This window comes from Canis lupus, chromosome 8 (assembly GCF_048164855.1).
Source record: "Canis lupus baileyi chromosome 8, mCanLup2.hap1, whole genome shotgun sequence".
In the NCBI taxonomy this organism is placed as follows: Eukaryota; Metazoa; Chordata; class Mammalia; order Carnivora; family Canidae; genus Canis; species Canis lupus.
In genome coordinates, this window is record NC_132845.1 from 21,014,707 (window position 1) to 21,040,293 (window position 25,587).

At 37.7% G+C, this 25,587-nt stretch overlaps 1 protein-coding gene and 1 long non-coding RNA gene across 12 annotated transcripts in view; one reads left to right on the plus strand and one right to left on the minus strand.

The window, feature by feature from the left end:
* Nucleotides 1-17,769, plus strand: part of RPAP2 (RNA polymerase II associated protein 2) — an 80,517-nt gene extending 62,748 nt beyond the window's left edge. For 5 of the 8 annotated variants that reach the window (XM_072834478.1, XM_072834477.1, XM_072834479.1 and 2 more), the window contains 2 exons: nucleotides 13,448-13,597; nucleotides 16,435-17,769. In XM_072834478.1, the coding sequence (XP_072690579.1) occupies nucleotides 13,448-13,525 (78 nt within the window). In that variant the 3' untranslated portion in view covers nucleotides 13,526-13,597; nucleotides 16,435-17,769. Of the gene's footprint in view, nucleotides 1-7,380; nucleotides 7,436-13,447; nucleotides 13,598-16,434 lie in introns of those variants that run through there. The other 3 variants (XM_072834483.1, XM_072834482.1, XM_072834481.1) reach the window with 2 other exon arrangements.
* Nucleotides 14,345-25,587, minus strand: part of LOC140637960 (uncharacterized) — a 52,240-nt gene continuing 40,997 nt past the window's right edge. For 2 of the 4 annotated variants that reach the window (XR_012035080.1, XR_012035079.1), the window contains exon 6: nucleotides 14,345-15,253. This is a non-coding gene — a long non-coding RNA (uncharacterized lncRNA). The remainder of the gene's footprint in view (nucleotides 15,254-25,587) is intronic. The other 2 variants (XR_012035076.1, XR_012035078.1) reach the window with 2 other exon arrangements.

The window sequence follows — 25,587 nt, forward strand, 5'->3', positions numbered from 1 at the left end:
CAGCTTTAATAATAATCTCACTAAAGCTTAACCCTGAGTAGGGCAAGCTTTTCTTCACAAACCTAGTGACACCCCACTTCCTACTATGTAATTTAGCTTGAAATTGAAGGCTCTCTTAAAGTGGTCCCAACCTGCCTCTTCAACTTACTCTCTTGTGTTCTTACATTGTGTCCACTGTTTGCCCCTACAGACATCTTTGTTAGTACTCTGAACTGTGTATAAAATGCCTTGCCTTTTCCTATCTGTCTGTCTTAGCCTTCAAGGCCCAGTTCAGATGTCACTGCCTCCTTTAAAGCATTCCTTAACCTCTCAAAGGTATAAATAATAACTTCCTTGAATAGATACCTCTAGATGAGGCCATTCTTTGGGACTGTATTACCTTCAACTTTGTTTCGTAGCTGTTTGTGCAAAGATTTCATTCTTTCGTTGCTATTCAGGTTCTTTCAACTATGTAGGTAAAAGTATAATATATAGTCAGAACTCAGATCTATTCAGTTGAGAAATTTACAGAGGTTCTCAACACTCATTGTACATTGGAATTACAGAAGTTCTCAACATCAATACCTGATTCAGAGATTTTAATTCATTGGTCTGGGATAGGCCTGGAAAATGTAGTTTTTAAGTTCCCCAAGTGATTATAATTTGAACAGACAGAATTGAGAACCACTGTCCTTACTTCGGGGGCAGTTATTAGTGTGCCAAAGCTATGCTAAATCAGTTGATGTAGCTATGTCTGCTAGGATTTTGCTTGCTTTAAGGCAGTTCTTAGCTTGTTTGGTAAAGTCTTCATTAGTTAATGGTGTTGGAAGGTGCTTTTTGGCTGTCATAATAGAGAAAAGATGAATTAGAAACAATAGACTTGTCAGTTTTCATTAGCACATTTGATCTTGTACTGATAGATTTCAGAAATTATTTGAAGAACATATACAAATGGGCCTTTGAAATCATAAGGTATACTCAGTTCTTAAAATGAATCAGACATGTGAGCTTGTGTGGTATAGTGGTTAGAAGTGTGGACTAGTGGGAGTACTTCTGGATTATTTGCTCATCTCTTACTGACTGCGTGACCTTAAGAAAGTCACTTAATTCGCAAAGCCTAACCTTAAAGTTAACACTTGCTGCAACTTCACAGAATGGTTAAAGGTTTAGTTTCATGAAGAAAAAGAAATCTTTTTACAAACTTGGAAATCACTGATGTTTCATATGTTTGACTCAGTGAGTGGTTGAGATCCTGCCACAAATGGAACAACTGGGAAAAAGAACTGGCATTTCTTCAAGGGAAATGAATTCATTTACTCCATTTAGAAAGCAGCCCACCACCCCTAGTAAAGTATCTGAATTCCTTCTCCATTGTAAAATCATGTTTACTTTCTACATAAAAACAATAGCAGCTTAGGAAAGTGCTGTGAAGTAGTTATGTCTGCCCATGAACCCGTCCATGTTGATATATGGAAAAAGAAAAGCTCTTCCTCAGGATGGCTTTTTTGGTTCTTTCCCTGTGCCCAAGTATGTTTTTTGCTACTTCAGGGAGGAAGCCAGGGGCCACAGATTACACAAATGTTTTTAGAGAATCACTGACATAGTTGAATAATCATTTTCATTCTCCCCAATAAGAAGCAAGGTGGAAAAAAGTTATGTTAAACATGAAATCCTAATTACTTATGCAAAGGAGCCCTGAAGTAGACAGATAAAATTCCTTTTCAAAGTTTATACTAGAAGAATTTTTTTAAATCTGAGAGATGCATTTTGCAAAATGTCTTGGGTTTGTGTGAGCCCTCAAAATGCTGAAAATAGATGACATTTTGACCCATTGTGTTACATACTGGTTACAGCTCCCTTTTGTTTCAGTTTTGAGTGTGTGTATGTACAGACAGAGGTATTCTGGTTTAATCCTTTATCATTTATTTAGCATTTGTTCTTATAGAGAAGGGAAAATCCCAACTCATTTTTTAGAAGATAAAACATGAGTGAGGTAACAATTGTTACTGCAGGAAGAAAGGAGCACTGAGACTTGATTGGTAAGCAAGATGCCTTTGTGATAAAGGTGTCTGTTTTTAGCACTGTTCTTAGCCAGTGTGACCCTGGATAAATTCCTTACCCTGTCCAAAGCCTGGGGTACTTCAGCTGTCAAAAGGAAACTTTTGCTGAATAGGTTGAGACTAAATAAACCCTACTTGAGGAAATTAAGTGATGGAATAGCCTAATAAAATAGGACTATGCAGTTAAACCTCAGCTTTTAGAGTCTGTACTTAACCAGGCCATTATTAGTAAAGATACCTCCTCTGTCCCAGAAGACTTTTGTTTTTTTATTTGAAGCCCCCCACCCCCACCCCAAGTGTCAGGTGTTGTAGTATCTGTTCTCTTTTAACCGGTAAAGTGACAAGCCTAGTGTCTGTCCATGCTGCTTACTTTCTCCCTTCCAGAACTAACTTCTGAAGGATGAGAGAGTGAGTGTTTAAAAATTTCTTTTAAGCCCAGCATTATCTTTTAGCAGCCTCTGCATGTTCATCACCTTTATGCGCGGTAATCAGCAGAACAGGTTTCCCTACTGCAACAGAACTCTGTGTGAACCCAGTAATTTCTCAAATCTGATAGGTACAGAAAAGTGTGTGGCTTTTCACTTCCTGTCCCTTCCTCCAACCCCAAACCAAAGAGAAGCATGCTTTCTGTGACATTTATTCACATAGACGTTCTCACAGCTCTTTCTTCTCTTGAGGCTATGTTGACTTTGAGGAGTGTTGTTCAATGTCATTTTACAATAGCCTACCATGTTTGATTCTGTGAGTTTGGAAATCAAAAATAAAGACTCAGGACACTCTTAGAGTTGTTGCTTCTCTTCTAGTTTTGAGAACAAGGTTGAAGGATGTCTGTGCTATATCATTTCAGGCAAGTGCCTATGTGATCTTCACACATATCACCCAGATTTATGCAGGAAAGGGTAATCTGGACTGGACTGTGATTTCCAGTGTTCCAGGAGCTGCGTCATGTATTTTCCAGGGGGAATGAGTGCAGTGAGCAAAGCAGTAGAGACCACAATGGGGAAGGCCACATAAAAATCCAGGTTCATTACTGACTTTTATCGCACTACATGAGGTGGATAACAGAGTTCCCTCGGTTGTTTAGCTCTCCTTGCTCACTAAACCACAGCTTTAACTCTTTATATAGCTTTCACTGTTGATAGTATACAAACCAGGCACTCATACAATTATAGGTGACTTCTCAAATATAAAAGTTTGTACAGCTCTAAATCCTTGGGTAAAAGGATTGTTTTCATGCCATTTTTAATTAGAAAGATCTCTTATTTCAGTTGTCAGACTTTGAAAGTCTTTTCACTACTGTGTTTAATTCCTATTAACCAGATGTTTGATAACTCAGTAATAACAAATGGAAGATACTTGTCCTAACCTGACTTGCAGTCTCTCCTTTAGAGGTGTAGCATATGTGGAGCAGTCAGCTAAATAATGGTCTTATCAATAAGATGCAGTTTAACACTTGGCTTTTTGCTTTTGTTGTCTTACCATTTACCATATGGTAAAGAACTAGTTATATAAGGCTGCCTGTCTTTTCAAAATAGAGATTTGAATCAGTGGCGTTTTAATGAGAAGTTTCCTTTCTTGTTTGTGATTTATACATTGCAAGGTATTATGTCGTTTTTTCTAATTATATTCTCCAGCATACAGATTGTGGTAAGCCATACTTCTAGTGTCACCTAGAAGTTTTTATTCTTACTTAAAAGCACCTGAAGGAAATAATTGAAACATAAAAATCTTTGTTTTTACTCATGGCCAATCACATTTTCTGTTAATTATTTTAAAGTATTTCTTACCTAAGATACCAACTGGGGTTGTATTACTGTTTTTTTGTTTTTTGTTTTTTTTTAAGTAGAAGTAGTTCTGGGGATTTTATTTGTTTTGCTTATTGTGCTTTTCTTTAATATTCACTATTACAGTTTCAGGACTAGAATAGGCGCTTGGGTCCCTTTCAAAATGTAATAGCATGGGAATTCTTTAATGAAAAGGTTAAAGAGTTAAGTGATTAGCATATCATGATTAATAGTGCACAGATAAGGAGTTAAGAGAAAAGGAGGAGCCTGGGGAGTCAGTTAAACAAAAAAAGGGGAGAAGGGGTGTTTGATAAGATCCTGAGATAATACATCAAAGATACAGACATGAAAGATTTTATTTTGTGGTATCTTTCTGTGAGGTGGGAAGTATGTTGTTGTTGTTTTGAAGTATTGAATTTGGATAATATGTATATTCTGGGGCAATATGTTTTAGGAAAACAAGAACCTAGAAGGGTGTTTAGGGAAGACTACCATTCTGAATAAGGAGCAATCAGATGGCATTTCTGAGGAAAGATTAAAAGAATTTGAAATTAATTGAGAACTATTTTGAAGAATAGGAAGTAATTAAGAGCTTGCCCCACAAAAAGTTCTACGAAGGAGAAAATAAAATTATGCAAGAGACATTTAGTTTATATAGAAGAACAATGGCTAGAATTTAAAGTTTGCTATCCATTGCAACATGTTGTACACAAAGATAAAATCCCCCTCCGTCCAGTCGATCATGGAGGTAGTTTATTTGCAGTCTTGTAAAGGGGCCAAATCTCTACGTTAAGAAAGGATCAAGTCTGTTTTCTTAGATCATAGAACTCTTTTCTTTGTATCTATGTTTCTATTGAAGTTTAGTTAATATACAGCATTAAATTAGTTTCAGTTGTACAACTTAGTGATTCAACAGCTCTATACATTATGCTATCCTCACCACAATTGTAGCTACCTTTTGTTACCACACAACGCTATTATAATACCATGGGCTGTATTCCCTATGCTGTACCTTTTATCCTGTGACTTACTACTATATCCCACTTCTACTCATTCCCCTCCCCTCTGGCAACCATCAGTTTGTTCTCTGTATTTGTGGCTATGTTTCTGCTTTTTGTTTCTTTTGTTCATTTGTTTTGTTTTTTAGATTCCACATACAGGTGAAATAACATGGTACTTGTTTTTCTTTTTCCATTTAGCATAATGCCCTTTAGATCCATCCATGTTGTTGTAGATGTCAAGATCTCATTCTTTCTTATGGCTGAGTAATAAGCCATGGTGTGTGTGTGTGTGTGTGTTTATGTTTATATACCCCATACCACATCTTCATTATCCATCAATAGACCGTTGAGTTGCTTCCATATCTATCTTGGCTATTTTAAGTAATGGTGCAGTAAACATAGGGGTATATATCTCTTTTTCAATTAGTGTTTTTGTTTTCTTTGGGTAATACACAGTAGTGGAATTACTGGATTATGTGGTATTTCTGGTTTTGTTTTTGTTTTTTAAGGACCTCTGTACTGTTTTTCCCAGTGGCTGTAACCAATTTACATTCCTGCCAAACAGTTCATAAGGGTTCCTTTTTCTCCACATTCTTGACAAAGCTTGTTATTTTTGTCTTTTTTATTCTAGTCAGTCTGACAGGTATAAGGTGATATCTTGTAGTTTAGATTTGCATTTCCTTGATGATTAGTGATGTTGAGCATCTTTTCACCTGTCTGCGGGCAGTCTGTAGGTCTTCATAAAAATTTGTCTTTAGGTTCCCTGCCCATTTTTAAATCAGATTGTCTTTTTTTTTTTTTTTTTTTTTTTTTTTTTTTTGGTGTTGAATTGTGTAAGTTCTTCATATATTTTGGCTATTAACCCCTTTATTGGATATATCCTATGCAAATATCTTCTCCATTCAGTAGATTGCCTTTTAGACTTTTGCATCCATGTTCATCAGACATATTGTCCTATATAGTGTCTTTGTCTAGTTTAGATATCTGGTTAATTCTGGCTTCATAGAATGAATTTTCAATTTTTCCTTCCTCCTGTTTTTGGAATCATTTGAGGAGAGTAGTTATTAACTCTTATTTAAATGTTTGGTAGAATTCACTTGTGAAACTATCTAGTCCTGGACTTTTGTTGTTGGGAGATTTCTGATTACCCAATTTAGTTTTGTTACTAGTAATTAGTATGTTCACATTTTGTATTTCTTCCTGATTCACTTTTTTGGAATATTGTATATTTCTAGAAATTTACTATTTCTTCTACATTGTCTAATTTATTGGCATATGATTTTTCATAGTAGTTTCTTACAATCTTTTGTATTTCTGTGTTGTCAGTTGTTACTTCTCTTTCATTCCTGATTTTACTTATTTGAGCCCTTTCTTTTTTCTTCTGATGAATCTGGCTGAGGATTATCAATTTTATTTATCTTTTCAAAGAAGCAGGTCTTAGTTTCATTGATTTTCTTTTCCTTTTTTTTTTTTTTTTTCCATCCTACTCGGATCTTTATTATTTCCTTCCTTTTGCTAACTTTGGGCTTTGTTTAGTCTTCTTCTAGTTCATTTAGGTCTAAGTTTTGATTATTTACATGAGATTTTTCTTGTTTCTTTGTAGGCCTGTATCACTGTAAACTTCCCTCTTAGAACTGCTTTTGTTGCATCCCAAAGATTTTGGACTATTATGTTTTCATTTCCATTTGTCTCCATGTATTTTTTAATTACCTCTTTGATTTCTTGGTTGACTTATTTGTTGTTTAAGAGCATATTGTTTAGCCTCCATGTGTTTGTGTTCTTTCCAGGTTTTCTTTTCTTGTATTTGAGTCTTGGTTTCATACCGTTTTGGTTGGAAAAGATGCTTGATATGATTTCAATCTTTAATTAAACTTATTGAGACTCATTTTATGGCTTAACATGGGATTTGTTCCAGAGAATGTTCTGTGTGCACTTGGAAACAATGTATATTCTGCTTTGGGATAAAATGTTCTGAGTATATCAAGTCCAGCTGGTCTAATGTATCATTCCAAGCCACTGTTTCCTTATTGATTTTGTGTCTGGATGATCTATCCTTTGATGTAAGTGGGATGTTAAAGTCCTCTACTATTATTATATTACTGTTATTTTCTCCCCTTATGTCTGTTAATATTTGCTTTATGTATTTAGGTGTTTCTATGTTGGGTGCATAGATATTTGATAATTGTTACATTCTCTTGTTGGATTTTTCCCTTTATCACTATGTAATGCCCTTCTTTGTCTCATATTACAGCCTTTGTCTTAAAGTCTCTTTTGTATTAGTATTGCTACCTCAGCTTTTTTTTTTCCACTTTCATTAGCATGGTTATTTTTTTTTTCCATCCCTTTACTTTCAGTCTGTTTTTGTCTTTAGATCAAAGGTGAGTCTCCTGGTACACAGCACAATAGATGGATTTTGTTTATCTATTCAGTCAGCCTATGTCTTTTGATTGGAGCATTAAAACATACACATTTAGAGTAACCATTGATCGGTATGGACTTATTGCCATTTTGTTAATTGTTTTCTTTCTTTCTTTTTTTTTTTTTTTTTTATGATAGTCACACACACACAGAGAGAGAGAGAGAGGCAGAGACATAGGCAGAGGGAGAAGCAGGCTCCATACACCGGGAGCCCGACGTGGGATTTGATCCCGGGTCTTCAGGATCGCGCCCTGGGCCAAAGGCAGGCGCCAAACTGCTGCACCACCCAGGGATCCCTGTTAATTGTTTTCTGGTGGTTCTTACAGTTCTTCTCTCTCCATTTCTTCTTTTGTTATCTTCCCTTGAGATTGATGGCTTTCTTTAGTGTTAGGCTTGCATTCCTTTGTGTGTGTATGTGTGTGTGTGCATACGCGTGCGCATGTATCTGTTAAAGGATTTTGTTTTGTTTTGTTGTTTTTTAAAGATTTTATTTTATTCATGAGAGACATAGAGAGAGAGGCAGAGGGAGAAGCAGGCTCCTTACAGGGAGCCCGATGCAGGACTCGATCCCAGGACACCAGGATCACACCCTGAGCTGATCAGGTTGCTCAGCAGATGCTCAACTGCTGAGCCACCCAGGCATCCCAAGGATTTGGGTTTGTGGTTACCATGAGGTTCATATATAACATCCTAATTATATAGTAGTTTATATTAACTTGATAGTTTGCTTAAGTTCAAACTCCTTCTGAGAGCACCGCTTTTTTCCTATTCATGTTTTATGTATATATTTTACATCTTTTTATTTTCTGAGTCCCTTAACTAATTTTTTAGATACTATTTTTTAAGTCATAAAGTTAATTATAATTCCAATGTAGTTAATATACATTGTTATATTAGTTTTAGGTATATAATAATAGCAATTCAATTCCATATATTATTCAATACTCTTTATAGTAAGTGTACTCTTTATCACCCTCACCTATTTCATCCATGTCCCCTCTGGCAACCCTCTTTTTGTTCTCTATAGTTAAGATTCTGGTTTTTGGTTTGTCTCTCTTTTTTTCCCCTTTGTTCATTTCTTTTCCTTCTTAAATCCTACATGAGTGAAATCATATGGTATTTCTCTGATTGGCTTCTTTTGCTTAGCATTACACTCTCTAGATCTATCCATATTGGTGTAAATGGCAAGATTTCAATGTTTATTCTGGCTGAATAATATTCCTCTGTGTGTGTGTACCACGTCATATTTATCCATTCATCTATAGATGGACACTTGGGTTGCTTCCATACCTTGGCCATTGTAAATAGTGCTGCAATAAACATAGGGGTGAATATATCCCTTCAAATTAGTGTTTTCGTAATCTTTGGGTAAATATCCAGTAGTGCAGTTACTGGATCTTAAGGTAGTTCTAATTTTTAACTTTTTGAGGAACCTCCATATGGTTTTTCACAGTGGCTGCACCAGTTTGCATTACCATGAACAGCTCACAAGGGTTCCTTTTTCTTCACATCCTCACCAACACTTGTTTGTGTTTTTTATTTTAGCCATCTGACAAGTGTGAAATGATATCTCATTGTGGTTATTTGCACTTCCCTGGTAATAAGTGATATTGAGTATCTTTTCATGTGTCTGTTGGCCATCAGTATGATGAATGTCTGAATAGAGAAAGAATGAAAGAATAGAATGAATGAATAGAGAAATGTCTGATGATTCTACTGCTTTTGTCTTTTAATGTTCATACTAGCTTTTTTTTTAAGATTTTATTTATTTATTCATGAGAGACACACACAGAGAGAGAGAGAGGCAGAGACACAGGCAGAGAGAGAGAGAGAGAGGCAGAGACACAGGCAGAGGGAGAAGCAGGCTCCACACAGGGAGCCTGACATGGGACTCAATCCTGGGTCTCCAGGATCAGGCCCTGGGCTGAAGGCGGCGCTAAACTGCTGAGCCACCAGGGCTGCCCCATACTAGCTGTTTTTAGTGATCTAACTTTGTTTGCTTTACTCATGATTTTTTTTATTTTCAAAATTTTCTAATTATAATTTATCTTTTTTGCTTAAGTCTTAACATTTCTTGTAAGGCCGGTGTAGTGGTGATGAACTCCTATAATTTTTGTTTGTCTAGGAGACTCTATTTCTCCTTCTATTCTGAATAACCTTGTTGGTTGGAATATTTTGGTCGTAGGTTTTTCCTTCCAGCGCTTTGACTGTATCCTACCATTTCTTTCTGGCCTGCAAACATTCTACTGAAAAATCAGCTCCTAGCTTAATGAGATCCTCCTTAAACGTAACTAACTGCTTTTCTGTTGCTACTTTTAAGATTCTTTATCTTTACTCTGACATTTTAATTATCATATGGCTTGGTGTAGATGTCCTTAGCTTCATCTTGTTAGGGGTTCTCTGTTCCTCCTGGACCTAGATGTCTGTCTCCTTCCCCAGGTTAGGGAAGTTTTTAGCTATTTCTTCAAATTTTCTGCCTCTTTCTCTTTCTCTTTCTCTCTCTCTCTCCTTTTTCTGGGACCTCTACAAAATGAATGTTAGTACACCTGATATTGTCCTAGAGATCTCTTAATCTCTCTTTTTTTTTTTTTTTTAATGTTTTTAGAGGGGCACCTGGGTGGCTCAGGTGGTTAAGCATCTGCCTTCGTCTCAGGTCATGATCCCAGGGTCCTGGGATCAAGCCCCGCATCAGCTCCCTGCTCAGAGGGGAGTCTGCTTCTCCCTCTCCCTCTGCCCATCCCCCCCCACCTTGTTCATGCTTGCTCTGTCACTCTCTCAAATAAATAAATAAAATCTTTAAAAAAAATAGGGGATCCCTGGGTGGCTCAGCGGTTTGGCACTCCCTTCAGTCCAGGGCATGATCCTGGAGACCGGGGATCGAGTCCCGCATCGGGCACCCTGCGTGGAGCCTGCTTCTCCCTCTGCCTGTGTCTCTGCCTCTTTCTGTGTGTCTCTCATGAATAAATAAATAAATAAAATCTTAAAAAAAATAAATAAATAAAAATAAATAAAACTAAAATAAAATGTTTTTAGTATTTTACTATTCAGCTTCAATGCTTTTCATTATCCTGCTTTCTAGATTGCTAGTCATTTCTTCTATGTCCTCACCTACTGTTGATTCCTTTCAGTATATTTTTATTTCAATTACTTTATTCTTCTACTGGTTGGTTCTTTATACTTTGTTGAAGTTCTGAGTTTATCCAATCAAAGTCCAGTGAGCATCTTTATGACTATTTGAATTCTTTATCATGTAGATTGCTTGTCTCTTTAATTTTTCTGAAATTTTGCTTTGTTCTTTTGGCACATATTCCTGTCTCATTTTGTTTGATTTTCTATTTCTGTGAATTAGGCAGAATAGGTTATTTCTCTTAGACTTGAAGTAATGGCTTTGTGTAGGAATATCTCTGGCGTACACCATGGCTGTAACTTTAGCTGGATGGCTGAAGCTCTAACAGGTGTAGGCTGCCCTGCAGGGATGGCTGGAGCTGAAGCAAGCTGGCTAGGGGGTCCCCGGCACTACACACACACACACCCTGGTAGGACAGCTGAAACAGGTACGCGTTGGGGGGTTCTGGGGCACTCCAGGCATGTAGCACCCTGGTAGGTTGTATGGAGCCAAAGCAGGCAGCAGTATGGGTGGTTGGGAGGGGGTCCCACAATACTCTGCACATGGGGCACCCTGGTAGGACAGCTGGTGTTGAAGCAGGTATGGGCTGGGAGGTCCTGGGCCACTTGGTGCAGTAGGGGCCTCATGAGTCCTCTACAGCTGAAGCAGGTACAGGCCTAGTATGGTGCATGATGATTTGTGCCTGTGGTTACCTTGGCAAGACAGCTGGAGCTGTAGTGGGTGCTGTCCAGGGGTGATTCAGTGTGCACTGCCCTGGGGCTACCTTAGGGAGATAGCTAGAGCTCTAGCAAGCACAGGTTGGAGGGCCACCTTTAGGGGCAGCTGGGTTTGGTGTGGGCCAGGGGTCTGGGCACACACATACCAGCACCTTGGATACTATAGCATTCGGAAGCTCCCTGCACTTTTGGCAGATACCCTAGGGCTCATTCCTTTATGTTCCAGTTGTCCTTTTAATCTATAGCTTTTTCCTGTGCAGCTGAGGCTCCACTGAAGCAGCGGGCCAGCTTGGATACCTGTACCCTGCTCCTGTGTTATCAGGGTAGAGAAGGAACATAAACCATGCTGCTGACCCATACCTGTGACCCACAGAGACTGTTCTTGTAGCTCCCTGCCATTTGTCAGATGCTTTAGAGATGGTTTCTTTATGTTCTACATGCCCTTTTAAAGTGTGGTGCTTTTTTTTTCTGTACTCCTGGTTCCTTGGTACAATTTACCCACTGCAGTTTGCAAGATGGCGAGGAAAGTCTACCTCCTCTGACTCCTTGGTTTTATTTTAGCTAAAGTTATTGTGGGGAAGGAACACTTTATTCGTGTCAAAAAAGCCAGTTGACTTCTGGGTTCCATCTTCACTGCAGGAAGTTGCCTCAGGAAAAACTGGCCACAAATGCCTAAGTTTGCCCAAGTGCCCAGCTTGGACTTGGTACTGGAAAGCTTGGTATTGTCCTGTTTCCTAACTACCTTTGGGGAATACCTGCAGATATAAAGCTCATTAAAGTGTGAAAACCTGGTTCTGTATTCTCCACCTATAAAGAAATACAGGAAAGGTGGGGAAGGAATACACTATAGTGGTTTTCCCATGTAAAACTCTATGGATTTCACTGGACTGTTGGAGTCACCTTGGACTCCAGTCATCTCCCATTCTTGCTAAGATAGCTTGAGAGATACAGAGAATTTACTACCTCCTCAAAATCCCAGCTGTCTTTGGACAATGTGACAAATATTTCCTTTTACTTCTGCTTTCTGTATGAGATGGCTAAGCAAGGAAGAAATCTCTGAGAAAATAACATTTCCTCTTCCACACTACGGTGGAGTTGCTTCACTCTGATTCCTTGAGCTTTATTGATTGAAATCTGAGGAATTTTTTATTTATATTTGATTTCCTTGGTGGCAGTGGCCAGTGTTAAAAAAGCATCTGGAAGACCTTTGTGGTAAGTTAAGACTATTCAAGGATAGAAGAATTTTCTCCCCAAAACTTTTCCAGAAATGTAACTTAAAAAGGCTCTATAAAGCATACTCTTTGGAGATTATAATTATAATCTATGCATAATTATATAAAGTTATATATGTAATTTATGGAAAGTAATGGTCTTAATCCTTGATTAGTAAGCATGACTTTTAAAAAGTGAATATTTAGGGCAGCCCTGGTGGCGCAGCGGTTTAGCGCCGCCTGCAGCCCAGGGTTTGATCCTGGGGACCCTGGATCGAGTGCCACATCAGGCTCCCTGCATGGAGCCTGCTTCTCCCTCTGCCTGTGCCTCTGCCTCTGTGTGTGTGTGTGTGTGTGTGTGTGTGTGTGTGTGTGTGTGTCTCTATGAATAAATAAATAAAATAAAAATTTTTTTAAAAAGTGAATATTTAGAGGCACCTGCGTGGCTCAGTCATTGAGCATCTGTCTGCCTTCGGTTCAGATCAAGATCCAGGGGTCCTGGGATCAAACCCCACATGGGGCTCCCTGCTCAGTGGAGAACCTGCTTCTTCCCCTTCCACTCCCCCTGCTTGTGTGCACTCTAATAAATAAATAAAATCTTTGAAAATATATAGTGAGTGACATTTTATTGAAAATAACTTTTGAAAATATATGCACTCCTAATAAATCATTAGGAGTATTTACTGGAAATGGCTTGGGAAAGAAGCAGTGTTCTAGAAAATTAAATGCTTTGTAATTCATAATGAAAATGTTAAGGTTTCATCTAAAAGGTAATCCTGTTTATCATTTATTATGGGTTTTTTTTTTCAGGTGATATAAACATTCAATATGGTTTTAAAGCAGTTCTCACCTCTAAGCTTCTTTCCACAACCTCTTCCCCAAGGGGAAAGACTTCATTTTCATTTCTGAGAACTTGGTAGCTTTTCCTGGCATAATGAAGAACGTGTTACAGATTCAGGCTTTTAGGTTTCTTTCCATACTTAATATGCTTGATCTTTCCTTATTTTCCTGAGATTTCTTCTCTGCCTTTATTAGTAAAGCCTTCTGTCTCTAGGAATTCTGTTAAATCTGAAACTTCATCCCTCTGCTGTGACAAAATCCCCTCAGTCCTCATTTCATGGATATGCATTTAATATTTTTGGTCTTTTCAGACTGACCCCAATTCTTGGCATTCAGAAGCATTCTCGGGAAAATGTGGTGTTTACACAGTTTATAGAGACTTTGCTTGAAGAATTACACTTAAAGAATGAAGACCTTGAAAGCTTAACTGTCATATTTAAAACCAGCTGTTAACCGGAGTGGTGAGTTGGATTCTGTTTTACTTTGTTTTTTCATTTGTTGCCCATTTGAATTCTTTTTTCATATTTGAAATTTTCAAAACCAAGTATAGACCTCAAGATATCCTCCAATTGCAAAGGAAGAACATGATATCCCTTAGTTCTCAGCTCCTGTTACTTTCTGCCCCATCCTTGTTATTCCTCCTTATTGGCTATTGCAGTTAGTTCTGTTTCTGGTATTCCAGAAAACTCCCTTCTACCAGCTCCATAGTCAAAGCTAGACCATCCCTCATGTCCCATCTTATTGGTTGAAGTAAATTGCTGTCTCTTGGGAAGAAACATAACTACTGCAGCCATCCACTGAGAACATCCTCATCCTACTTCCTTCTTGGGGAGACCACCCCCAACCCAGCCAATACCTAAGTCATCTCCTGGGCATCTAGATAAGCAGGTGAATGTCCAAGTCCAACTCTTGAATCCTGACCCTGCTCCTTGGCACACAGCCCTCCCCTGGTCTCCCAGACTCTTGCCTCTTTCACAAATATCAGTGTCCCCTCCCTCATCCTGCCTTCCACATACCTCTCTCCCTTTCCTCCACTTCTCACTTCGTTCTCTCAGGTGCTTAGATAGGTATTGACTTAATGTTATGATTGAAGAAATTCAGCTGAAACTACAAGTGAGAACCTCCTAGGGAACATTTTCCCTTTAACTTTCAATTTCTTAAATTATACAAACTTGTAAAAATTAGACAATACAAAATTGCATATGGAATTTAGAAAAGGAAAAATCCCCTTCTCACTGTGCCTCCAATCCTGTCTACTTTGCGGAAACACATTTGATAGATACCATTCCATTTTTTGTAAAAACAAAACCAAAAAACTCTTCAAGCACATTTTTAAATATATGAGAAGGATATTTGAGAGAGGAATTTTGGCAGAGAAGAAAGAACAACATCTCTTTATTGAACATGCTCAAAAATTGAATGTAAGGAGTCAGTACTGTCAGTGCCTCCCAGTTTATACTCAGTGGCTTTTTCAAATGACCCTGCTCCCCTGAGGACCTTGTAAAACAAACGCTTTTATTCAGGGAATGAGTATAGTGAAGTTGGAGCTCTTTGTTTTATTGAGCTTCAGATACAGAAACTTGATAAAGAATGCCTTAACCAGAGGTCTTTCCAGATCTGCTTTAATAAATAGTACCATGTAAGAATCATTTTAATTAACATATTTGAAATGTGCATAAACAGATGTTGAAAGTCCTCAAAGTACTTGAACACCAGTAGATGTCTGAAGTGGACTTAACAGTACCTCTGTGATCACTGTTTACTTATCTAAACAGTGTAAATAATCAAAGGTAAACCTTTGTCCAGACTTTGTCAATATTATGAGATTCTGAATGAATTGAGCCCTCATACATAGTTTTCACTATAAGAAACAGATAGTTGTGAGTACGTAGATCAGGTTTTTTTTCTGCTTTGCATGATTTTTATTAATCATGAGTTCACTTGTATATAAAGACTAATGTCGGGATCCCTGGGTGGCACAGCGGTTTAGCACCTGCCTTTGGCCCAGGGCGTGATCCTGGAGACCGGGGATCGAATCCCACGTCGGGCTTCCGGTGCATGGAGCCTGCTTCTCCCTCTGCCTGTGTCTCTGCCTCTCTCTCTCTCTCACTGTGTGCCTATCATAAATAAAATAAAAAAAATTAAATTAAATTAAATTTTAAAAAAAACTAATGTCTAATATACTTGCTAATAGTAACTGAATATTGAAAAGGTTGTGTTAATATGTTTTCACTTGCAAATTAAAAAAATCCAGCTTTTCTTTTGCTGCTTAACAAATTACTCCAAAGACTTTGTTTTAAGCCACTACCAGTTTTTTAATCTCACATTTTCCATGAGTCAGGAATCTGAACACAGTTTAGCTTAGGGCCTGTAGCTCAGTCTCTCATGAGTGTGCAGTTAAGTTATTATAGTGTCCTCTGAAGGCCCAACTAGAGGAAGATCCCCTTATAAGGTCATTCTTATGGTTGTTGGCAGGATTTAGTTCCTCACAGGCTGGTGAATTCAGGGCCTCACTTTCTCACTGGCTGTTGTCCAAGGACCTCTACTTAGTGTACCTCATGCTTGTAAATGGAAGCCACAGCTTTTTTATAACTAATCTCAGAATTGACATCCCATTACTTTTTCTATAACCAGTTAGAAATTAATCACAGGTCCACCTCCCATTCAAGGGGAGAGGACTGAATAATGGCATGAATACCAGAGATAAGGATCATTGGTGGCCATCTTCAAAGCTGAATGGCAAAATTGTTAAGTAGTTTCCAGCTTCATATGTAGTATATTACACTGTCTTGGTAAGAGTCTTGAACTTCACACTAATTGAGGGCAGCCCAGAACCAATCCACAGGCCCACAGGATTGCTATTAAACCAACCAGTGGGGGCACCTGGGCAGTTCAGTGGTTGAGCATCCAGGTTAGGACCCCAGGGTCCTGGGATCAAGTTCTGTATCAGGCTCCCTGCAGGGAGCTGCCTTCTCCCTCTGCCTATGTCTGTGCCTCTCTGTCTCTCATGAATAAATAAAATATATATTTATTATTTATGTATTTATTCATTCATTCATTTATTTATGGCAAGGGATGGGGAGACAAGAGGATTTTCTTACTGAACTAGACTCATCAATCACAGCCTTCTCTCAAGCTGAAGGGGAGTTGGGTCTACTCCACATAAACTACTATTGCTATATAATGAGGGAAAATGCAATGTATATTGGGAAGACAACACAAGAGTGTTCCCAAAAGCTAGTAAAATAGCTTTTACTATTTTAGATGTTTTATTCAGACTGTCCTTTTTGCTTCACAGGTATAATCCATGAAGACCAAATAGAAGGTAGACTTCTATTCATCATTTCTGGAATTCTACCTACAATAATGTTCCAGTGGTGACTGTTAACTAGCTTTGTTCCAAGAAAGACCTTTACCTCCTTAGATTTCAGCCCCCTGCTTCCCAGTCCCTAACTGTACAGTGACTTCCCCTTGATTGAGGAGAACCATTATTCCAACCAGGATAACCAAGTCCCTGTATTCCCTAGCATTAAGACATAGTATTTTTATTTACTTGAAAATGAAAATTGAAGTCTTAAGTTGAAACTTTAATTTTAATGACCTCATTTTTTTCTGGATGATTGCAACCATCATATCAGTTGACAGAAACATTTAAGAACATTCCTATTTTGGCCTTGTACTCTAAACTCTAGATTCTAAGCAGCCAGAAAGAGGTCAACAAATACAACCTAAAATGAAGCCCTTTGGAAGTCTAGTCATTATTCTTTTAAAGAAACTGTTATAAAATGGTCCTGAGCAATGTAGTTTATTGTAGAAGTCCAAAACAGGAGTATCCCAGAATTTTCTGGACTCAAAGAAATAAACTATAGTTTGTTTTCAAAAGAGACAATTATTAGCATTTACACATTCAAACACTTACTAAATTTAACAAAAGTACAAGACTTGGGGTATGCATCTGACTCTTGGTTTCAGCTCACACACAGCTCATATAGTCTGCTTGAGATTTGCTCTCTCTCTCCATATGCCCCTCCCATTCCTGCTCTCTCTCTAAAGTAAAATCTTTTAGAAAATATATTGTAAAAAGAGCACAAGTAGGAGGCAGAGGCAAAGAGAGAGAGCAGTAGACTCTCTCCTCTGAGCAGAGAGACTGACATGTGGCTCAATCCCAAGACCCTGGGTCATGACCTGAGCCGAAGGCAGATGCTTAACCAACTGAGCCACTTAGGTGCCCCTCAAATAAATAAATCTTTAAAAATAAAACGAGGGGTGGAGGGGCCTTGGATGGCTTAGGTAAGCATCCAATTTGTTTCAGCTCAAGTCATGATCTCAAGCGTTGTGAGATTGAGCCCCATATTTGGCTCAGCATGAAGTCTGCTTGAGGTTCTCTTTCTCTCTCCCTTTCCCACTCGTGCACTTGCTCTCCACAATAAATCTTTAAAAATAAAAAAGTGGGGGATCCCTGGGTGGCTCAGTGGTTTAGCACCTGCCTTCAGCCCAGGGCATGATCCTGGAGACCCGGGATCGAGTCCCACTTTGGGCTCCCTGCATGGGGCCTGCTTCTCCCTCTGCCTGTGTCACTCTGCCTCTCTCTGTGTCTCTCATAAATAAATAAAATCTTTGAGAAAAATAAAAAGTGTAAGACTTGTACAATGAATACTATAAAACAGACATTAAAGAAGGTATAGAGATAGTCCATGTTTATGAATTAGAAGTTTTAATTAAGATGGTAGTCCTCCCCACATTGATATAGATCAATGCAATCCCTCTTAAAATCCCAGTAGGCTTTTTGAAATATTTTCAAGTCAATCCTAAAATTTCTAGGGAAATACAAAGGATTTCCAAAATAGCCAAAACAATTCTGAAAAATACTTCCTGATTTCAAAACTTACTACAAAGCTACGGTAATCAATACAATATGATACTCTTAGGCATGAAGTTAAGAGGTCAGCTGGGAAGATGGCTGAGTACAAGGGTGTTGAGCTTCCCTTATCCCGGGATACAAGTAGGTAATAGATCAGTATAAATAACCCAGAAGATGACCCGAAGCCTGGCAGAATAAACTTCACAACTAAATGGCAGAGAAGAGGCCACATCAAAGACAGTAGAAAGGGCAAAGACGTCTGCGAGCGAGGCAGACTAGAACCATCCACAGTAGGTAGGTAGCCAGTGGCACAAAGGACAGAAAACAGACTTTCACACCGGAGAGCCCATAAATGGAGAGGACGAATCTCCATAATACTTGCCTTTGAAAGTGAGAGGTGGCAAATTTCTTGAGGTCCTACAACCAGTGGGAGTTAAATGGCCAGAATTTTAAAATGAGCAGGGTCTTAAATGGCTGGTATTTTAAAATCAGTAGGCGGGATCCCTGGGTGGCGCAGCGGTTTGGCGCCTGCCTTTGGCCCAGGGCGCAATCCTGGAGACCCGGGATCGAATCCCACGTCGGGCTCCCGGTGCATGGAGCCTGCTTCTCCCTCTTCCTGTGTGTCTCTGCCTCTCTGTGTGTGTGTGTGACTATCATAAATAAATTAAAATTTTAAAAAAATTAAATAAATAAATAAATAAAATCAGTAGGCTCAGCTCCAGGAGAACCTAGAGGGTATCAGGATGCAACGCTCCTGCCCTTAAAGACTGTACAGATACAGCATGGAACCAGCAATTTGAAAAACACCAAGGATAGAGGGAAAGGAGAGTGATTTGTTCATCTTAGTGTGACCTCGAGAGAGGGATCACGGCAAGACCCCTTCAGGAACAAAGGAACTAGTGGGTGCCATTTTCCTCCATCCTCCACCCCCCATATAAACTACAGACACCTGCAGAAATCATTGCAGCATCAACACTTGTTACCTGTCTTAAACCAAGTCCCACACCCACACTTCTGCAGATCCACCTTCCCCAGTCACGGTCACCCCAGTTCAGTCACTGTGGGCCACCTCCCCCCAAAGACCAGTGGAAACCCCGCCAATGCTACATCTAATTGACATGTTGTACAGGAACTCCATTCTGGCAGGGGCAGGTCTCATTTCACTAGCAGACCACCACACACCTTGTTAAACACTGCCCACAATAGGCAAAGACAGCCTCTGCAGACAACTGGACTGAAGGGAAAAAAGAGGGCAAGATTCAATAGCAGAGCACACACAACACCCATAGGAGACAGTCCCTGAGACACCAGGCCCTGGAGAACAAGAGACACTGCACTACAAGGCACAACAGGACCTCTTCTAAAGAAGGCTATTACACTTAAGAGCAAGAGAAGGTGCTGACTTTCCTAACACAAAGAAATAGAAACAAGAAGTCAGACAAAACAAGGAGAGAAATAGCTCTCAAATGAAAAAATAGGACCAAACCACAGCAAGAGATTAAAGCAAAACAGATGGAAGTAATCTGCCTGATAGAGAATTTAAAGTAATGATAATAAAGATACACTGGACTTGACCCAAGAGTTGCGGATATCAGTGAGACCCTTAAGGACTAATCAGATCAACAACACAATAAATGAAATTAAAAAACACCTGATGGAGACAGAACATGAGAGACTCCTAACTCGGGGAAACGAACAAAGGGTGGTGGAAAGGGAGGTGGGCGGGGGTGGGGGTGGGGGTGACTGGGTGACGGGCACTGAGCCCCCCTCACTTGAGGGGATGAGCACTGGGTGTTATGCTATATGTTGGCAAATTGAACTCCAATAAATATAAATGAATAAATAAAAATACACCTGATGGAACATACAGCAGTCTAGATAAAGCAGAGAAAATTAAAATAATGACTTGGAAGACAGAGTCATGGAAAGTATCCAAGCAGAACAAAAGAGAAAATAAAATTATGCAGATTGAGAATAGTCTTAGAGAACTGTGACTCCATCAAATGTAATAACATTCACATTATAGGGATTTCAGAAGAGAGAGAAGGTAGGGGAGAAAATTTATTTGAGGAAATAATAACTGAAAAATTTCCTAATCTGAGGAAAGAAACAGATATCCACATCCAGGAGGCACAGAGATACACACACACACAATTCAACCCAAGGAATTCCACACCAGGACACATAGTAATTAAAATGGCACAAAAATAGCAAGAAAATAGTTTCAAAGCATCAAGAGAAAAGACACATATAAGGAAAACCCCATAAGGCTATCAGCAGCTTTTTCAGCAGAAACTGCAGGCCAGAACAGAATAGCAGGATATATTCAACATGCTAAAAGGGAAAAACCTATGGCCAATATCTAGCAAGGACATTGTTCAGAATATAAGGAGAGAACAAGAGTTTCTCAAACAAAAACTAAAGAAGTTCATGAGCACTAAACCAGCTCTATAAGAAATATTAAAGGAGACACTAAGTGGAAAGACCATAAGTTCAGAGTATAAAATGGAAAAAACAAAAGCAGTAACAAGTATTTCTGTAAAAATCAATCAAGGGATTCACAAAAGTATATAAAATATATACCACCATATATCTAAAATTTGTGGTAGGAGAAGAGTAAAGGATGGCTTGAACATAAGTGACCATCAACTACTGAATGCAGAAGATACTATACATCAACTTAATGGTAACCACAAATCAAAAACCAGTAACAAATATTAAAGAATAAAGAGAAAGGAATTCAAATATATCACTGAATGAAGCCAATAAATCGTGAAAGAGAACAAGGATTAGGAAAAAAATCTACAGAAACAACCACAAATAGGTAATAAAATGGCAATAAGTACATATCAATAATTACGTTGAATAACAATGACTAAATACTCCAAATCAAAAGACAGAGTGACAGAGTAGATTAAAAAAATAAGATCCATCTATATGCTACCTAGAAGACAGTCATTTCAGACTGAAAGACACCTGCAGATTGAAAGGAATTGGAGATACATTTATCATGCAAATGGAGGTCTAAAGAAAGGTGGAGTAGTAGTACTTATATCAGACTGAATAACCTTTAAAACAAAGACTAACAACAGATGAAGGACCCTATGTACTAAGAAAGGGGATAATCTAACAAAAGGATATAGTAATTATACATATTTATGCACCCAACATGGGAGCACCCAAATATATAACTGTTAGTAAGAAATACAAAGGAAAAAAAAAAAAAGAAATACAAAGGAAGTAATGGATAGTAATACAATCACAATAGGGACTATAATACCTCACTCATACCAATGGACAAACCAAACAAAATCAATAAGGAAACAATTACTTTGAATGACACACTGGACCAGACAGAGTTAACAGACATATTCAGAACCCTCCATCCTAAAATAACAGAACACACATTCTTTTCAAGTACATATAGGATGTTCTCCAGAAGAGATCACATGGTAGGCCATAAAACAAGTCTCAATGATAAGAGAAACAAAAATACAACAAAAATCCAAGTCATATCATGCATCTTTCTGACCACAACAGTATGGAAATCCATCACAAGAAAAAAAAAATCTGGAAATACAAATACATGGAGGTAAATAACATGCCTCTAAAAATGAATGGGTTGACCAAGAAATCAATGAGGAAATCAAAATTAAATTACATGTAAACAAATGAAAATGAAAACAACAGTCCAGAATCTTTGGGATGCAGCAAAAGTGGTTCTAAAACAGAAGTTTATAACAATATGAGCCTACCTTAAGAAGGAAGAAAAAAAAAGAAAAAAAAAAAAAAGAAGGAAGAAAAATCTCAAGCAAGCTAACCTTATACCTAAAAGGAGCTAGAAAAAAAAAAAAAAAAAAAAAAAAGTAACCCCAAACCAGTAACAGGAAGAAAATAATAAAAGATTAGAGCAGGAACAAATCAGAAATTAAAACAACAATAGAACAAATCAATGAAACCAGGAGTTGGTTCTTTAAAGAAAAATCAACAAAATTAATTAATAAACCTTTAAGCCAAACTCCTAAAGAAGGGGGGGGGGCTAAGTAAACAAAAATCACTATTGAAGTGGAGAAATAACCAACACTACAGAAATACAAACGATTGTAACAATATTATGAAAACCTATATGCCAAACAAAGTGGACAACTTAGAAGAAATGGATAAATTTCTAGAAACCTATAACCTACCAAAACTAAACCAAGACAAAATAAAAATTTGAACAGACCAATTACCAATAATTGAAATTGGTAATTGAAATTATTGCTTGAAATAAAGTAAAGTAAATTATTACTTGAAATTTAATCAAGTAATCAAAACGCTTTCAAAAAAACAAAAGTCCAGGACCAAATAGTCTCACAGGTAAATTCTACCAAACATTTAAGGAAGAGTTAATACTTTTTCCTTTCAAACTATTCCAAAAAATATTAGAGGAAGGAAAATTTCCAAATTCAGTCTATTAGGACAATATCACCTGATGCCAAAACCAGATAAAGATATCACCAAAAAAACAAACAAGCAAAAAGAACTATAGGCCAGTATCTCTCATGAATGTAGAGAGAACTATCCTATGATCCAATAATTGTACTACTAGGTATTTACCTAAAAAATACAAAAACAGTAATTCAAAGGAATATATGCACCCCTATGCTTATTGCAGCATTTACAATAGCCAAACTATGGAAGTAGCTCATGCGTCCATCCATAGATGAATGGATAAAGAACATGTGTATATGTGCATACACACACACACACACACACAGAGAGATGAATGGATAAAGAAAATGTGTATACATGCATACACATACACACACACACACACACACACACACACTGGAATATATTTTTCAACCATAAAAAAGGAATGAAATCTTGCCATTTGCAATGACATGGATAAGGCTAGACAGTATAATGCTAAGTGAATAAGTCAGAGAAAGAGAAATACTGTTTGATCTCACTCATAAGGGGAATTTAAGAAACAAAACAAATAAGAAAGACAAACCAAGAAACTGACACTTATCTATAGAGAATAAACTAATGGTTATCAGAGTAGAGGTGTGTTGATGGATGGATGAAATAGGTGATGGGAATTAAAAAGTACCTTTATCATGACCAAAAAAAAAAAAAAAATCAGTGGAATAGAATTGAGACTCCATGAGTAAGCCCTCATATTTATGGTTAATTGATTTGCAATGCAGAAAGGAGAGTCTTTACAACAAATGGTGCTGGGATGTTTGGATATCAGATGCAAAAAACTATGAATGTAGACCTTACCTAATAGCATATGCAAAAATAAATTCAAAAGGGATCATAGACCTGTATGTCCGAGCTACAAGTATGTAACTTTTAGAGCAAACAGGAGAAACCTTAAATGACATTGGTTTACAATGAGAGTTCCTATATATGATACCAAACATACAATCCACAAAGGAACTTTGTTCAAAAGACTTCATTAAATAGAAGAAAAACGAAGACTTACAAACTTATTCTATGAGATCAGCATTACTCTGATACCAAAAATAAAACAGCAAAACTACAGGCCTGTATCTATGATGAACAAATACACAAAAATGCTCAAAAAATAATTAGCAAACCAGGATGCCTGTGTGTGTCAGTCAGTTAAGCTTCTGCCTTCAGCTCAGATCATGATCCCAGGGTCTTGGGATGGAGCCTGGAGTTGGGCTCCCTGCTCAGTTCAGAACCTGCTTCTCCCTCTCCCTCTATCCTCCTCCCTGCTTGTGCTTTTTCATTCACGCTCTCAAAATCTTTAAAAAGTATATATTAGGAAACCAAAATCAACAATACCTTTAAAAAGTTGTTCACAATAATCAAGTAAGATTTATTCTAAGGATGCAAAGGTGGTTCAATATTTGCAAATCAACATGATATATCACATTAATAAGAGAAAGGATAAAAACCATATGATCATCTCAATAGATGCAGGAAAAGCATTTGAAAAAGTACATCACCCATTCATGAAAAAAACCCTCAACAAAGAGGGTTTAGAGGGAATATACCTAAACATAATAAAGGCCATGTATGAAAACCCACAGCTAATATCACACTCAGTGGTGAAAACAGTTTTTCCTCTGAGGTCAAGAACAAGACAAGGATGTCCACTCTCTCACCACTTCTGTTCAACATAGTACTGGAAGTCCCAGCTGCAGCAACTGAAAGCATAGATAAAAGGCATCCAAATTGGTAAGGAAGAAGTAAAACTGTCAGTCTTTGCAGAAGACATGATACTATATCTAGATAACCATAAAGATGCCATTTAAAAAAACTATTAGAACTGATAAATGAATTCAATAAAGTTGCAGACACAAAATTTATAGAAATCTATTGCATTTCTCTACACTGATAATGAAGTAGCAGAAAGAAAAATTAAGATAACAATCCCATTTATGATTACATCAAAAAGGAATAAAATATCTATTGGTCTTTAACCTCCTCCTTGGTTAAAGAGGTAAAAGACCTGTACTCTGAAAATTATAAAACACTGATGAAAGGAACTAAAGACCACACAAATGAAAAGACATTCCATACTCATGGTTTGGAAGAATTTATATTATTAAAATGTCCATACTGCCCAAAACAATATAGAGATTCAATGAAATCCCTATGAAAATACCAATAGCATTTTTTACAGAACTAGAACAAATAATCTTAAAATTTGTATTGAACCACAAAGGCCCCAAATAGTCAATACAGTCTTGAGAAAGAAGAACAAAGCTGAAGGTATCATAATTTCAGAATCAAGATTTACTAAAGCTATAGTAATCCAAAGAGCATATGGTATTGGCACAAAAACACAAAGAATTCAGTGGAACAGAATAGCCCAAAAATAAACCCATGCTTAGATGGCTAATTAATCTACAACAAAGGAGGCAAGAATATATAATGGAGAAAGGACAATCATTTCAATAGTGGCGCTAGGAAAACTGGATAGCTGCATGCAGAAGAGTGAAACTGGACCACTTTCTCAGCCATACACATATTAAACTCAAAATGGGCTAACTACCTAAATGTGAGCCCTAAAAGCATGAAACCCCTAGAAGAAAACATAGGCAGTAATCTCTGACATCAGCCTTAGCAACTTTTTCTAGCTATGTCACCTCAGGCAATGGGAACAAAAACAAAAATAAACTATTGGCTATCCCAAAATAAAAGGCTTTTGCACAGCAAAGGAAACAAAATGAAAAGGCAACCTACTGAATGGGAGAGGATATCTGCAAAGGATAGATCTATAAGGGGTTAATATCCAAAGTATATATTTTTTGAAGGATAAATGATTTCTTTGGACTTACATTCCTCTATGAAATACAAATGCTGATTAGGTGAGTCAGTATGTGAGAAAAGATCTTGAATCTTCAATGAACATGCATTATTTTTCCCAAGTCTGGATTTCTTGGAAGCCACATAATTAACAGTTCAGCCCATCTTCCAATTCTGCTCTCTGAAGGCTGGTCTCCTTCTAGCCTAAGCTGGGGAGAGGTACATAACCCACCCCAGTGTGTCCAATACCCTGACAGTGTTTTATTTCAAACTCTGATCCCTGCCTATAATTAAAAAGAAAATTCTGCCAGTTTGCTC